The sequence below is a fragment of the Cryptomeria japonica genome, chromosome 6 (genome assembly GCF_030272615.1).
Source record: "Cryptomeria japonica chromosome 6, Sugi_1.0, whole genome shotgun sequence".
Classification (NCBI taxonomy): Eukaryota; Viridiplantae; Streptophyta; class Pinopsida; order Cupressales; family Cupressaceae; genus Cryptomeria; species Cryptomeria japonica.
The window spans coordinates 391,635,828-391,651,294 of record NC_081410.1 but is presented as its reverse complement, the minus strand read 5'-3'; the positions used below and the strand labels follow the sequence as shown (position 1 = coordinate 391,651,294).

Sequence of the window (15,467 nt, the reverse complement as noted above, 5' to 3'; positions counted from 1 at the left end):
AACATCTTAATTCTTGTCTTGGAAATGCTGTGAAACATAGATGAATAATATTACAAAATATGGGTTTAAATGACAATAATAAAAATAATAATGACAGTAAGAATATATAAACTTGAAATCAAATTATTTTCAAATATATATCTTTTAATTTAATTCCAATTAATTGTCTCATTGCCCTAAAATCATTGTGCTAGTTCATGCACAAAATAACAGGTCCCAAGGATATCCTTATCCTGCTTTTGCACTGATCCGCCATGCAACCTTACAAACTAGGGAAGCATCTACCACAAACCATGTGAATTTGCATGGCCTAACTTTGTTAATGGTTTGCTAGAATTAGTTTTTCAATATTTTTTCACATGCTGTCAGTTGCATTACAAAAGTGAGATCCTATTATTGAAGACATTTATGGTCAAGAGTGGACTGTTTGACTCTCAATCATTTGTTTCAATATCCGTCACAAGGAGCAACATCAACATTCTATGTAGTGTTCATTCATGGTTAAACCTTTTGAGTATTTTTTCGATAAACAAATCTTGTAATTTTACAACATCCCTTGGATGTTGCATGGCTGGCATTCTCCCTTGTCTTTCACACCATCTCCAAACAAGGGTAAAAGGTTGTTTGTAAACATTAACAGAAATCAGGAAAATTCCAGAATTATGTGTCTAAAGAAGTTGAAGAAGTTAGACACATGCAAAAATATTAAAAAATCTCACAGGTCTATTTTTTTTATTACTTTTATGGCCGTTTCTGTCCTATTATCTGCAGTATACATGTGTTTGTAGCACATACCATTGAAATTCTATGCCAACTTGGTTTTCGCCTTTTCTTTTTGATCTGTTAAAACTGTTTTATATTTTTGCTTTATGAGTTTGAAGGTCACTTATGATGTATTTTGGTTGAAGCAGTGTTCTAAGTGCTAGTGAGTCTTTTTCTTGTTAGTGCTAGTGACACTTTTTAATGCTTTATACTAGAACAATATTGATGTTTTATAATTACTCGTATCTTTGTATGTTTGGTTATGGGGATAATCCTTTCAAAATCATTGTTCTCACTTCTCAAATGTCCTTGGTATTGATTAAGGGGCTTAGTAATGTGAAGCTGGGTGGATTGGTGTTATACTTGGTGTTAGCATTGTGAATCCAAATCAGTTGACTCATAAATACTATTTCAGGTGTGTGAAATCACTGGGTATTTTAATATTCAACCTTCCACTTAGTTATGTATGGCTCTATATCCTGTGTGTTTGTGCGTATGAATCCATTTGAAGGGGAAGAGAATAAGGGAGGAAGGGAGATAGGGTAGGTGTCCTCCTTTTGTTAGTATCTTTGGGCTTTGATACTCTCTCTCTCTCTCATGTGTGTGTGGGTCTGCAGGCAGGCAGATACAGGTGTGTAGGGTTGTGTGTGTGAGAGATAGATAAAGGGAGAGGGAGAGAGAGAGGGAGTGAGGCGTAGTTGCTGCATTTTCTTTCTCAGACATAACTGAATTTCCTTAATAGTTGCATTTGCTTTGTCAGATGTAGCTGAATTGCCTTAATTGCCATATTTTCTTTCTCAGACATTCAGTTTCTTATGGCTATTTTAAGTAGCAATTTTGTAGCTAGGAAAGTTATGGTATGGAATTGATTCTTATAATATCTATCTATCATGTGATTTATTTCTTTAAATTTCCCAGGAAATTAATCTCAAAACCCGCTTATTGGAAATGGGGTATGCTGGAGAGGAAGTGTCTTTGGCTGTTAAAAGATATGGTATGTCAATCTATGAACTGAAAGTTTGATTGGAGCATTTAGTGGATTGAGGTATTGAATATTACTTTTAAAGTTTGTCTTTACTACTCAATATCAAGTTTTTTTGTATAAAAGCCTATAATGCAAAGCTTCTATTTCTTGAACAATAGTAAACCATCCTAGCAAAGGAGATCTAGCAGCGGAGAAAGTGCATAAGAGATAAAGTAAAAGCAATCTATTGCATATGCCCATTGATTCAAAACTTGACCAAGTTGTGGAAAGCTTCATGTTTGCCATTATATCTTTACATTTGGTGGTTGGAAGATTGATATTATCCAAGGATTGTTTTTATATAAATTAAGTTGTGTGCGGCTTCATGATTTTGGCCTTCTTGCATACTTGGTGATGACGAACTAAAATTAAATCCGTTTGTTTAGTGTTTTGAGCATATGACCCTAACCATGATGAGGGGAACATTGCAAATATGTGGTTTTGAATTGCCTAGAATTTCATTAGGACTTGTCGTTTTATGAAAACATATGTATGAACTAAACTGATTTTCTAATTACCATCTCCTGATTTCTAATAGGAATTAATAATCACACCTTTTTTCTATACTAGAAATAAATGCTGCAGTCATTCATCACAAAGTGTTGATCTTTCCTCATGAGTTGGCCTAGGCCACAAATAGCCAATGGAAGAGTGTGGATGCCATTTATTGCATGCATAGATGGGGCTTGTATGAAAGTTGTTTGGTTAATTCTTGGCAGAGGTTAACCTTGACCCCTGTTTATAGACACTTATAGTGGATTTATGGCATCAAAAGGTTGCATAAATTTGTGCACATTTTTCCATTAACAAGCATGATGGAAGAAAATCTCTCTAATTTTGGTATAACAGGTTCAATGCACTTTACGATTCTTTGCATTTATGTACTGTAGCTCAGATGGGAATTGAGCTGACTTTATAGGGAAGCTGTTTAGGCTCTAGATTTGTGGTACAGGAGGGCTTTATGTTTTGTATAAATGATGATTTCATATTCCAAATTGCAAACTATTGTACAATATGAAATTGAGAGGTTTAACATGTCTTCAGATGCATTTCTATAGATTTGGAGATGACTGTATCCTTACTTTGGACCAAATTATGTATGCCTATGTGGCTGCATCATCGTTAGCAGAGCTTCAATAGATTAGTGTTTTTACTGTTTATTATAATGCAATAGCTAAGTGGGATCTTGCTGATTTTCTGGACTGTTCCTTAAATATATGTTTCATTATCTACAGTTTTCATTTTAACCACTACCAAAATGTTTCCTGGATTTGAATGGCCTTAATGCAATATTTTCCACATTTTTTATTAATATAGGTTGAAGGTTTTTGAAACCAAATGTTATCTTGAGTTCATAAATAGTTTTAGTTTTAAAGACCCCAAAAAGATGCATACATGGATGATACCCCAGTTTGATGTGTCTTAGCTAACACAGTTTGAAGTCTCTTTATTTGTGAATGGTCGTAAATCTGTAATGCCCCTGTTTATAAAATTTTCAGTGTTTTCTGAACAAGGAGCAGCAAACTGAAATAAATATAAGTGCTGATGACTATTGTAGACGATTGAAACTGATCATATCAAACCCTCAATTTGCTTAGAAACTAAGTAGCCAATACTGCTATGGGGCTCGAGTATGCTGGTACAGCAATTTTTTTTTAAAATTTTGACTCCAGTATTCAGGTAGCCCCCTATAAACTGCAGTGTGCTTAATAAACTTCTTCTACATAATTGGCAATGCTGGCGTGACACACCCTTCGTTACCATGGGGAGGGGAGATTGGACCTCATGACCACTTGGCTGCAACAAAATGCTTTAACCAATTGAGCCAGGGTCCCCACTCCTTTTTGGGTATGTTATGGTTGTGTACGGCATATATATATATATATTTAAGACAGTGATACTCATAATTGCCAAATTCCAATAAACAAAACATTTAAATACCTCATAATTTGCTTAAAAGAAAATAGTCAAATTCACAATTCAATCACTTGTCAAATGTCAATACACAATGAAAATTACAATCAATATTCAATAATATTCATATTGCTCTTCATCAACGACATCAAAGTTCACAATTGGTACAATTTCATTTGAAATACAATGAGTCACATTGCCACTTCCACTAGCTATGTCATATGTAGAAGTTGTCTCATCTAAAGAGATTTTGGTAAGTTGTGCAACAATAACATCTAAGTCAACCCACTCGAGAGTTAGATCCCAATTCCTTGGCATCCCCTCATTGTAATCAAGTTTCTAACGTGACAAGAAATCTCAATAACTAGTGGGAGTTTGGGAGTGGAGACCTCAATGGGGTGAGGGGAAGTGCCCCTCAAAGTACCTAGTTTGTAATGAACCAACCAAATTTTTTTTGTTTTAAATCTTTGCAACGATTGGAGGATTTATTTTGATATATTAATGTGGCACTAAGGGGGCCACACTCGAAATACAAAAACAATATTCATTAATGTTAGCCAAAAAGGCAAAAAAGAGGGTTCCAGACATAGGGACCACTACCCCTAAAAAATCTATAGACTAATGAATTGGCCATTCTTTGTCCTGCTCCTCCAACTCCATCTCGCTAGGACCTGCTACTGACAACAAAAGCGTAAGCGACTGAGCTCTCACTTTTGCCTGCGAAGCACCCATGAGTTCTTTTAATAATTCAACACATCTCATTACTTGGAGTGTGCAAGAATCCTTGTTTTTGCCAGTCTGCCACACCAAAAATGGGATCCGTGGCCATGGGCAGTGTGAGCCTTGGCCAAACGCCCCCAGTAGGATGTAGCCCTATGCCAACAACCTCCATCTCCAGATATTGTGTCATGTCCACTCTCAATCGAGCCTTCACTAGCTTCTACATTAGAAACTTTATCAAACTCTTTTCTTCCCTGATCTCTAGTAGCCACACCATGAAAATGGTGGCGATGTTGTTTTTTACCCCAAAAGTAGGTTGAATTCATAAATGCCTCTCTTAGAATCATCTTAACCGTCTCCAACACCTGCAGCTCTAAAATGTTGAATATTTTTCTCTGTTTTTTATTTGTCACTCTTCCTCGAATTGCCATTTGCTGGTCCTTCGCATTCAAACAAATTGTGGTCTCCGTGATGCACATTGTCTTGCTAGGCATGGTGAGGAAGATATAATCTTTCAGCTACCTCGAGAGCTATCTTGCCAGCCCCAATTAATCCTCCCATGCGCCAACGTTTCTCCCATTGATGTCAACTACTGTCGAACGTCCTTTTTTCCATTCCCAGCTCACCTAAGAATTGTGCACAATTCACCATCTCAATTGCAGAGTAATGCACCATTATTTCAACAACCCATTTTGCTAACTTGTCTAACACGTGGTTGCCCTCTTGTTAGACGTGAATGAGTTTGAAATCCTCCAATTGAGATAGGCCCTCCCAAATTTGTGTTATGAACTTTTGTAATTTCCAATTCGAGGTTTCCTTGTGGTGGATGGCATTAATAGTCATCAATGAATCTGTTCTAATTGAACTTTCTTAGACCCCAACTATTTGCATAATTGCATCCCTATCCAGCCCACTTGACACTCGACCTTATCGTTCGTTCTACCGTCGACTTCTAAGCTTCAGTTGCCAAAATCCAACCTTCTTGATCTCTCAATGCCATAGTTATTAGACTTGGACTTGGCAAGCTGATTTTTTACTTGGACAAGGACTTGAACTCGAACTTAGACTCAATGCCACTCGACAATTGAAAAAACCAAAAAATTCAGAGATTTTTAAGGATTTGAAACTTGTTTCATGCACCCTTTAATAAATAAACCTTAAAGACACAATAACATCGTCAAATAGAAGCTAATTTGATCGCATACACAATTATACATCGTTCACATAAGTATAAACACAAATTTTATTTGAAGGAAATTATGCACTTAGATATATAAATATTGTCAAATGTATACAATTACAAAACTGATGGAATATGAAATCCATGGCATCAAAACAAATATCAAATCTATAATTATAACTCTATGGCTCAAAGGAGGTTGCATTATTCATCCCACCATTAGGACAAGTCATGTGTTGGTGTCTAACATAGGTCCTAGATGATGATGTAGCCATGATATTTGTTTGTGTCTCAATGACTGGTGTGTATATTCAAGTGATGAATTTATTATTAAATTTTTCTTGAAGCTTTCAAGACTACATGTTTTGTTGACGAGCTAATTAACAAAGAGGAGCGGTTAAGTAAAAAGATAAATGGCTATGTACCATTTTAACCTTAGCTAGGATACTAATAGATGAGATTCTTTGATGAGTTGTCTATGGAAGGCATGAGTGTTACATTTTGCATTATGAAATCTGCATTTCTTGCCAACTATGACTTAACTTGTATTTAGTAGTACAAGGACTGTAGCATGCTAACTTTGCCGATGGTAGTCCTTGTATGCTAAACAAGTTGTCCAATGTATGAAACAAGGTAATCCTTTGATTGTTGCTTTGACTATGAAGATGCAGAGATTTGCAACAAGGGATATGTATTTTGTAGATTTTAATGATCATGATTCATCATTGGCCTAGTACTTGCTTAGACTTGTAGTTTGATGGGGGCTTGGGGACAACACCAAAAGGGGGTTGAGGGGTAGCACTCCTTGTGGGGGTCTGGGGGTAGTGCCCCCAACAGGGTTGAGCCCCCACCACCAAAGCCCAAATGAAGACCTTCAAAACCACATAGACCTTTTCGTTGCACACCATTTTTTTTTTTGAAAATCCTAGATGGGCATGTCATAAACCAAACAAGCATTGAAATTTTTTAAGTTTTTAAAAAAAAATTAAAATTGCCAAGTCTTTGGGTCGTAACTTGCCAAGACTCGAAGAGTCTAGGAGAGAATCTGAAACAAAGCCCCCTAGACCTGGCAAGCTTTGTTTGCCTCAGACTCGTTGATTTTGGGCGAATCCATGCGAGTCTCAGTTCACTACTCAAGACACAATGTGCCCTGTAAGGCTTTGAGTTTCTTTGAGTTGTCTACTCAAAATTCACTTTTACCCATTTCGCATTAGGAGGATCCCATCGAACATTTGCTCCTGGATTCAAGGTATGATCAACCCAAAAAATCCCATAAATGGGTAATGATTGGAGGATTTATCATTAAGCTAGTGTTGATTATTTCTCTGATAGTGGGCTTCCAATAGTATTGTCTTTGTTACTATAATCCTTTGCAACTTCCACAACTCTCTATATGCTGTAATAACTGCATAGTCTTCTTGGAGTAGCTGAGTCAAGAGTCCTGTTGGAAAAAGGATTCTCGAAAGTGCCTTTTTCTTAGCTTCCAAGTCTGGCTGATAGCTGGAAACCCTTGATTGTTACCTTTATGTTGCCCAACGCATCACTTCCAACACCATACATCTTAACCCTAAGATGAGTTATATGTTTTAACTTCTCAAAATTCTAATATGGGCAGGTTGCATGCATCAGGATTCCAACAAATCAACGGAAGCTCACTTTTACCATGCAACATCATCCATAAAGCCCACAAAAATCAGAAATAGGTTGCATTGCTTTTGTTTTGAAAGTTAGAGGCTAGTGGCTGAATAATAAGAGTCTTATTCAAGTTAGGATTCCTTTCCAAAAAGCCCCAATAGCCTTAAAAGCTTTTCAATTATTCCTTAAGTATGTGCTTTGCAGATTGGCTATTACAACAAGTACAAACTGGTAATTCTTCAGAGGAAAATTACGTCCAGCCATAAAATGAAAACATTGCCTAGCTTAATTAAATAAATTACCTTATAAACTTATTATTTGTATCATGAATCTCAAAAAGAATTCTCTTTCAGCACAATGTCAAATCTGATAATATTACTTTTCTTCAACACAAACTTTCAACCTTCAAACAATTTGCACAATTGTGAATCCTCTATGAATCCGCTTGTATTGGCTAGGGAAAATCTTCACTCCTGAAACTAATCTTTGCTGTAGGCTTTTTGTTCTAGGGCTGTAGAAATCTACTCAACTCCACAACTCAGTAAAATATCATATGCCAAGAATGAGCTTTCTTTCCTCCAAATTGTAAAAACCCTTTGCAAATTAGCCCTGAATCTCACCCCAAAACAAATATCTGGATGTTTGTGCAAAGTTCTGTACTGCTGTCTGTATGGTTTCAGAGTTGCAGGATATTCATGTTGCTGATTTGTTGTGTTTTATGCTAGACATTGCTTGTTCATATATAGCATATGAACAATAAAAATAGAACATATAATTTTCAAACTGAGTAAACAATTAATAGAATAAGAGCAGATAAGGTACCTGTTGTGACCTAATTCACACACCCCTGTTTTCGCTTTTTAGGGTCTTGTCTTAGCTCTGCATTTTCATAAATCTTCATTTTGAGAGTTAAGTTTTTGAAGTCACTCTAAGCCAATTAAAAAAATCTTGCTTAGAATTGCATTGGAATGTTGCCAAAGTGCTCAGGAGGTCCAAAGGACGAGGATCGCAATTGCTTTGAGTCATTTCTGACAGCCTGCTGTTGTGCTCGTCGCACACACGCCCCTGATTCAGGGGGACCCCCATTGTTTTTTGAAGTTTGCCCGAATGAGAGAGGGAGGGCCGTAGGAAAGTTCGGATCTTTCTTGACTTTTTTTAGTTTTTGTGTAATCCCGTGATAACCCCGAGTCTAGGTGCCAAAGTATGCCGAGAGTTGTTCTGTGTAAAGAGTTTTCAAAGCAAGATTCAGACTTTTACCTCCAGATGTAAATCACACATTCTTGCAAAAAGACCCGAAAATCATTAAGGGGCGCCAAAGCTCACAATTTCGGCCTTGAGACCCGAAATTCAAAACGTTAAAGCTCAAAGCCGGCCTCCAAGGCCGAAATAAGAGAAAATTCATCTGAGAACCCCGAAGTCTTAGGGCGAATTCATGTTGCCCTCGTGTCTGTCATCAAGCCTTCATAGGCCGCAAGAATTAAGTTCTCACAAACACTTCTCTTTGGCTGAAATGTGTAGAGGGACTCTCAAATCGGCTCATAAGGTCGAAATGGGAGAAGGAGACAAATCGTGCAAAAGCCCCATTAACCCCGAGTTTCTCAAGCACCAAAATTGTGAATCTCATCCAAAACCGACTTCTAAGACCAAAATTCAAAGGTCAAAAAACTCTTAAATCTGCCTAAAGGGTCGAAGAGAAGGAAACTCTCAAATCAGCCTTCTGGGCCGAAATTTAAAACAAAAATTCAAAACCGGCCTTTTTACCCAAAACGTTGAGGTACACTTGAAGTTCACAAATCGGCCTATTAGGCCGAATTGTGAGGAAAAAGCTCACAAAGCCTTGTCTCCATTTAGCCAAAAATATGCTGAAAGTAAATAAGCTCGCAAAAGTTTCTTATAAGCCGAAATGGAGATCAAGTAAAAATCGCGAATAGTGAGCCGAAATTCTTAGAAGTTTCTTTCAGGCCGAAATTAGAAAGGCTTACAAAATCGCTCTCTTAGAAAATATCACGAAGTTTCTCATGGGCCCGAAATTAACTATAAGGAGGGCGTTCAAATTTAAAATAGTCGAAATCTCGCAAAAGGCCCAGTTAGGCCGAAAACCTCTAAATCTTGCATTTTTTTCAACTTCTGTGAGCTAATGGAAAGAAAACATTTAAGTTCCCCAAAATCCTCATTTTAGCCGAAAATCACCAAAGGCTTGCAAAATCAGTCTCTAGGTCGAAGTTGGCAAACAAAGTTCGCATTTTGGCTCTCAAGGCCGAATTTTCTTCTAAATCGGCAAGATTGAATGAATTGCCAAGGTAGTTTAATCCACGAAGTTCGTCTCAGGGCTGAATTTTGTCAAAGAGGGGGGAGGCATTTAATGTTTAAGATTGCAAATCTAAAGACCGCCCCTTTCATGCACAATGGCCGAATTTTGTATCAAAGAGAAAATAACAAAGGTCTCTCATTTGTATTCAAAAGCCCGAATTTCATTCTAAAGCAAGGAGGTGTTTTAAATAGAGGAGTAAAATCGTGCATGGCCGAATTTGCAAAATGTTCTTGGGGATCAAGTTTGCATTCTAATTCAAAGGATCGGGTTGTTTTAAAGTTAACGTCTTTCATCTGCATCAAAACAAGGCCCAATGCCGCTTTATAATTTAATGTTTCTTAAATTAGTTTATTTAATTTTTCAAAGTGATTAATGCGGATCAAAATTGATTGTTTGTAGGTCGAAGGCGTCGTTGGGAAGAACCAGGAGAAAGCCTGAAACGTCAAGGAGCCTTGATCGCGACCAACGCCAGAGGAGGAAATACAGGAACGCACCATAGAGCGCACGACGAAGCACGGAGAAGCACACCACCACCTAAACTATAGAGTTGAAGTCCACTATCAAGATTGAAGACAAAAAGCAAAAGAACACTCAAAATGTGCAAACTCATCAATGCACAGTTGGATTTAATTCCATAAATTCATTTTAAAGAATTGAAATTGTTTATTGTAAAAAGAGAACTACTTGTGGGTCCCGTTCAAGATATTTCGAAACAAGGGACACAGGCCAGTTATCTATAACTGCCAAATTGACTAAATTAAAGCCAAATAGTGGTAGGTAGTTGAGATAGTGGTTGGGTGGATAGCTGAAAATTGAGCTGGCATGGGTTAAGGCTGCCAGCTTCTAGAAGGTAGGTCAAGGGCCCTTGGATGCAGTCGATCTTGGCCACCAGTTCGAATTGTAAAATCTATAAAAGGCAGAGGCCTTTCTTTTGTAAAGGGTTAGATTGTGGTTAGAGTTTTTGTAGGCAATTAGAATAGGTTAGAGTTTTGTAGAGGGTTAAATTTTAGCAGTAGCATAGAAATGCTGCAGAAATTGTTGTAATAAGCAGCTAGAATCAATATAATGGACATTGATTTGGTGTTTATCATCTTGGTTTTAGTCTGTTTGCATGGTTTCTTTCAGCAATTTAGATAGATCTTTCTTTTTGGGTGTGTAGGTATTTGATGGATTCAGCCTCATACCTTTGAGGATATGCTGATTGTGTATCCTTGTGTATGGTTAGTCGGAGCCTTTAAATTTGTGTTTAGTTCAATTGCAGGTGTTCGTCTAAGCTGCGCCAAAATTGGGTGCTTAGCCATGCACCTGCAGTCTGAAAATCTTCCAAGTCCCCTTGAAGATTGCACTGTTCCTACGAGGTTGTGAGTAATTTTGGCCAAGCAGGGATTGGTTATGTTGAATCCGTCTACCCGCATACCAGTCTTGTTAATTCTTAGGTCTCTTAACCCTTCCGTATTGCTTTTATTTTGCAATCTTAGAATGTAGACCAGCTTGTTGCAAAACATAAGGCCCCTTGTGCTCCTAGCAAAACACATGAACCGTTGAGTTATCCCGCAGTCAAGAACCGACATTTGGAACCTTGAGGTTGTCCCCTTTGATTGATTAAGAACAACATTAGGGATCTCCTTATACAAGAGAGGATAGGATACTCGGCGAGTAAATTCTATTCTACGTTGGCTGGATAGATTTGTAACGATACGTGACTTTAGAAACGTCAACACCTGCTATTTTTAGAAATTTTTGCTTCTTCTGTTTTTTTCTTCTTTTTTGAAAGTGGCATATGGGTTTTGTTCCTCGAATCATTCTATTACTACTCATTTTGTCGGAATTTGAAATTTATGTCTTTAAGGAAAAAAAAGCAAAATGCAAACTCTAGTTAGGGTTTTGTTCTAGGAGATCAGCCATTTTATCAATACTCATGTTCTCAGATTTTGAAAATAAGGTCTTCATGTGCAAAAAATAGAGTGGAAACCTGTTGATGTGTATTTTGTACATGACCAAACACAGAATAAAATACCCAGAGGTATCTTATCCTCTCTTGATTAAAGTCTCCGAATGCTGAAGATGTCACGAAAAGGATCAATCGGGATGACTTCAAGGTTCTTTTTGTAGGATCTCTACATGTGGATAAGCACCAGTGGTCATTGTGTGTTTTTGCTGGAATCACAAGGGGACTTACACTTGATGACCTGAACGTGTAATTTGCTGGAATCACAAGATTTCACTAGCCTGGATTTTGAAAAAAAAGAAAAAAAGGATGAGGGCGAGGGAAGGATCTAATTCTGACACTAAGAATGTAGGAGCAATGATTGATCTTTGATGAAATTCTAACTAAGTCTTGTTTTGACATCTGTTGACGTGTATTTTGTACACAATCATACACAGAATAAAATACCCAAGGGTACCTTATCCTCTCTTGAATAAAGCCTCTGATTGCTGAAGATGTCGCAAAAAAGGATCAATCAGGGTGACTCCAATGTTCTTTTATGTAGGGTCTCTACGTGTGGATAAGCACCAGTGGTCGTTGTGAATGCTATTTCATCAAGGGGCCTTACGTCCTCCGAGCTGTAGGAACAAGATTTCCCTAAACTAATAAGTTCTCAAAAGATCAAAAGGTAGGGTTTGCAAGGGATAAATTCTAATCTAATCCTAAGAATGACCCGATGTAGGCTAGACTTGGTAAGATTCTACCAATTTCAATATTGCCATGAAATAACAACCCAACTGAAATTGATGCGATCTTCTAAGGTAACAAATGATTTTTCAATTCATCAAGGATCATAGACACTACCACAAAGGCACATATCCAAAGCTCAATGACGATTGAAGGTTTAAGTAATTCAAGTCTCTCCAGTTGACCACACAAGGCGTTCCTACAATCAGCAAGAAGCTAGTGGTTTGGAACGTGAATCTCACCAAAGATCAAGCCCAACACTTAGTCCTTCAAACTTAAATACTACTTCGACTGAGAATGATTCAAGAAAACAAACAACCATGAAGATAGCCACAAGAATTGCAATAAAACACTATAACTTCAATATTTTATTGATCCCAAAGCTAAAATAGACAACAATTGCTTGAAATTCTTTCTTCAAAACTCAATCTTGCTACAAAATAACTTTCTTCTCTCCAAAAGCTCTAATCTTATAACTATTTCTTATTGCTCACTATTTCTAATGCCAAAATGAAAATGAATGAGGGTATATATAGCATCCTCAATTACAATGAACGGCCCAGATCAAAAGAAGATCAATGGCTGAGATTCTGACACCTAAACCCTAATTAGGGTTTTATTACAAAAGTTCCCTTTTTATTGAACAATATTAAATGCATAGCCAAATATTTAATTTGGCACAAAAATCTAGGAAACATAGACCAATGACAATTAAGGTGCCATGTCATCTATAACAACCTCTCTTCTAGAACCTTATTCCCTTTCCAATGCTCCTTTTTAGCATATGCAATGAATCTGGACACGATTCCTTCAATCTCAACAATAGGAATCTCGGGAAGATTCCTCATTCGTTCCTCTAAGTGAATAATCTGATCAAAGGCCTTGAGAAGAGCTGCGTCCCATTCAGGTTCGAGTTCCTTGATTTTCTCAATCAGGAGCATAGTAGCAAACACTTGATCTCTTTGCTCATCTGTAATAACATTCTCATCTTTGCAAAAGATGACCTTGACCCTTTCTTCCAACTCTTGAAGATCCATATCTGTCTCAACTTCGATCCTTTTGCCAAGAATAGTACATAACACCCCAAACACCTTGTCCTGGATTGGATGGATGACCTCCTCCACTTGATTGCATTTGGCGCTGGTGTCCTCGAAAAGAACTTCCTTCATCTGGAGTAAAGTAGACCACTGGAGTAAATTATGAGCTCCTCCATCTATTATCTTTTCTTGTGCTAAGGTCTTCCTTGGTGTTTGCCTGATTACTTGAAGAACAGGAATGATAACATCTTTAGTATGAGCAAAGGCGGCTACTGTTATCATTAAGTTGTGGATAATCTCAAGGACCTGGATAGCCCGATGGATGGTCTGCATCATTCTTGTTGCAAACTCAACGGCAACTGTATGGGATTTGTCAATCCAAGAGCTCATAAGCTGGACCAAGCTCTTAACTCTCTCTGCCTCACCAACTGATTCTAGGGGAAGTGCTTGCACAGGAGATACTGCTGGATCCTGACGTCCCAAAGGCTGACTGAGGTGGCTAAAGTAGCCTCTCCAAGCACCGACCTCTCTCTCAAGTTTTCTATTCTTTTCCATTTCTTCCTTAAGTTTATCTTTAAGTGCTTCAAATGAATCAGTTGCCTCATCCATTGCCTGCTCGGTGGTGAGTGGACCAAGCTCAACGGTTTCTACATCATATTCTTCTACAAGGATTTCACCTTCGTACTTGTCCACTGCTGGTGTAGCTATCTGTAACTTCCTGGACCCTGTCTCATCTCTGATCATCTTGGACATTTTGGTGGCCTTCTTCTTTTCTGTTACTCCCTGAGAATTTCCAACAAGGCTATCTAAATCAATCACATTATCTTCGTCTTCGATCACAATCACTCTTGTTAGTCTCTCCTTCAACCAATCCGGAATGGTGAACCTTGTCTCTCTAACTTGTATTTCTTTAGGTAATGGCTCTTCTTTTCGGAGTTGAGATGTCGCTTCATCATCATTCTTGTCTTCATGTAGCTCATTGACCTGGGGAGATTGACTTGATGAACGTTGAGATGCCTGTCCTTCTTCATGTTTATCATTCTGAACCATTGATTCCATAGATTCCTCTACTTCAAGTGTCCTTTTCTCTTGTCGAGAAGATGTGCCGGATGAGCGATCTTGATTGGCCTCTTGCTTCTTCTTGGAAGATTCTCTTTTCTCAGGTCTTTCTTTCCTCTTCGCACCTCTAGGATGAGGATTGCCTTCACTTACGCTTCTGGGGTGAGGATTGCCTTCGCTTGTGCTTCTAGGATGAGTATGACCTTCACTTGCGCTTGTTCCTCCTTCTGCCGACCTTTCCTCCAAAGTAAAAGTCATTGATATATTCTGCTCTCTTAACTTTTGATGTTGCACATCAACCCATCTGCGAGTACAGGACAAAACTGGGGCCATCAAAGTTTTTAAGTCCACAACCTCAGGTTCGTTCCAATCTATCTTCGCTGCCTTGTCCTCTCTATCATAGGATGACTGGAGGTGCCTGCCACTGTCCTGAGCTTGATCGGCCACTCTGTAAACTTTGCATTTCCTGATAAAATCTAAAGGCAATCTGGAATGCATCTTTCTTTTCACTTCTAAATCATTTGAGAGATTCATCCAAAAGTCCTCTACCTGACATTCATGCTTGTACTTTCTACCAACTGTCTCCTCTATATACCCATAAGGATCAAAATTCTCCCTCAATGAAAAGAATGAAAATGAATATAAGGCCAACTCTCTTTCTGCATCATCTAAAGCTGGAGCATTAGGACATACCTCTACTGAATTTCCTAGTATGATAGGTACAGGAATTCCATTTCCATGCCTATGTCTAAATGCCTTTGCATAAGCTGCCAATTGCCTAGTCACCTCAAGTAACACTATTCTGTCTGTCGGATATCTTGGCAACATATATGGAGGTGAAGGACACCCATGAACTCTAATATATGTAAACTTCTGGAATTGGATAAACCAAGCACCATACCTCTTTACAAGCTCTTGTGCATCTTGAGATATCCGATTGTGAATCCCACCTTGCAATGTCCTGGTGATGTTCATCGTGAAAGTATCATTAACTAACTTGTAGTTACTTCCAGGTGGATGATGCAAATGAACACAAGATTCACAAACTCTGACTTCCCCTGGTCCTCTTCCAATCACTCCTCTGTGAGGTAGTCCTGCATATTCAAAACTCCTGATCAAGGCATACATGATGTACGAGCTCATGTGGAAGG

At 38.1% G+C, this 15,467-nt stretch overlaps 1 protein-coding gene across 13 annotated transcripts in view; it reads left to right on the top strand.

Moving 5' to 3' along the window:
* LOC131038301 (DNA (cytosine-5)-methyltransferase DRM2) overlaps positions 1-15,467 on the top strand; it is a 149,780-nt gene that overhangs the window by 74,323 nt on the left and 59,990 nt on the right. For all 13 annotated transcript variants that reach the window (XM_057970647.2, XM_057970654.1, XM_057970655.1 and 10 more), the window contains one exon: positions 1,681-1,756. In XM_057970647.2, the coding sequence (XP_057826630.1) occupies positions 1,681-1,756 (76 nt within the window). The remainder of the gene's footprint in view (positions 1-1,680; positions 1,757-15,467) is intronic.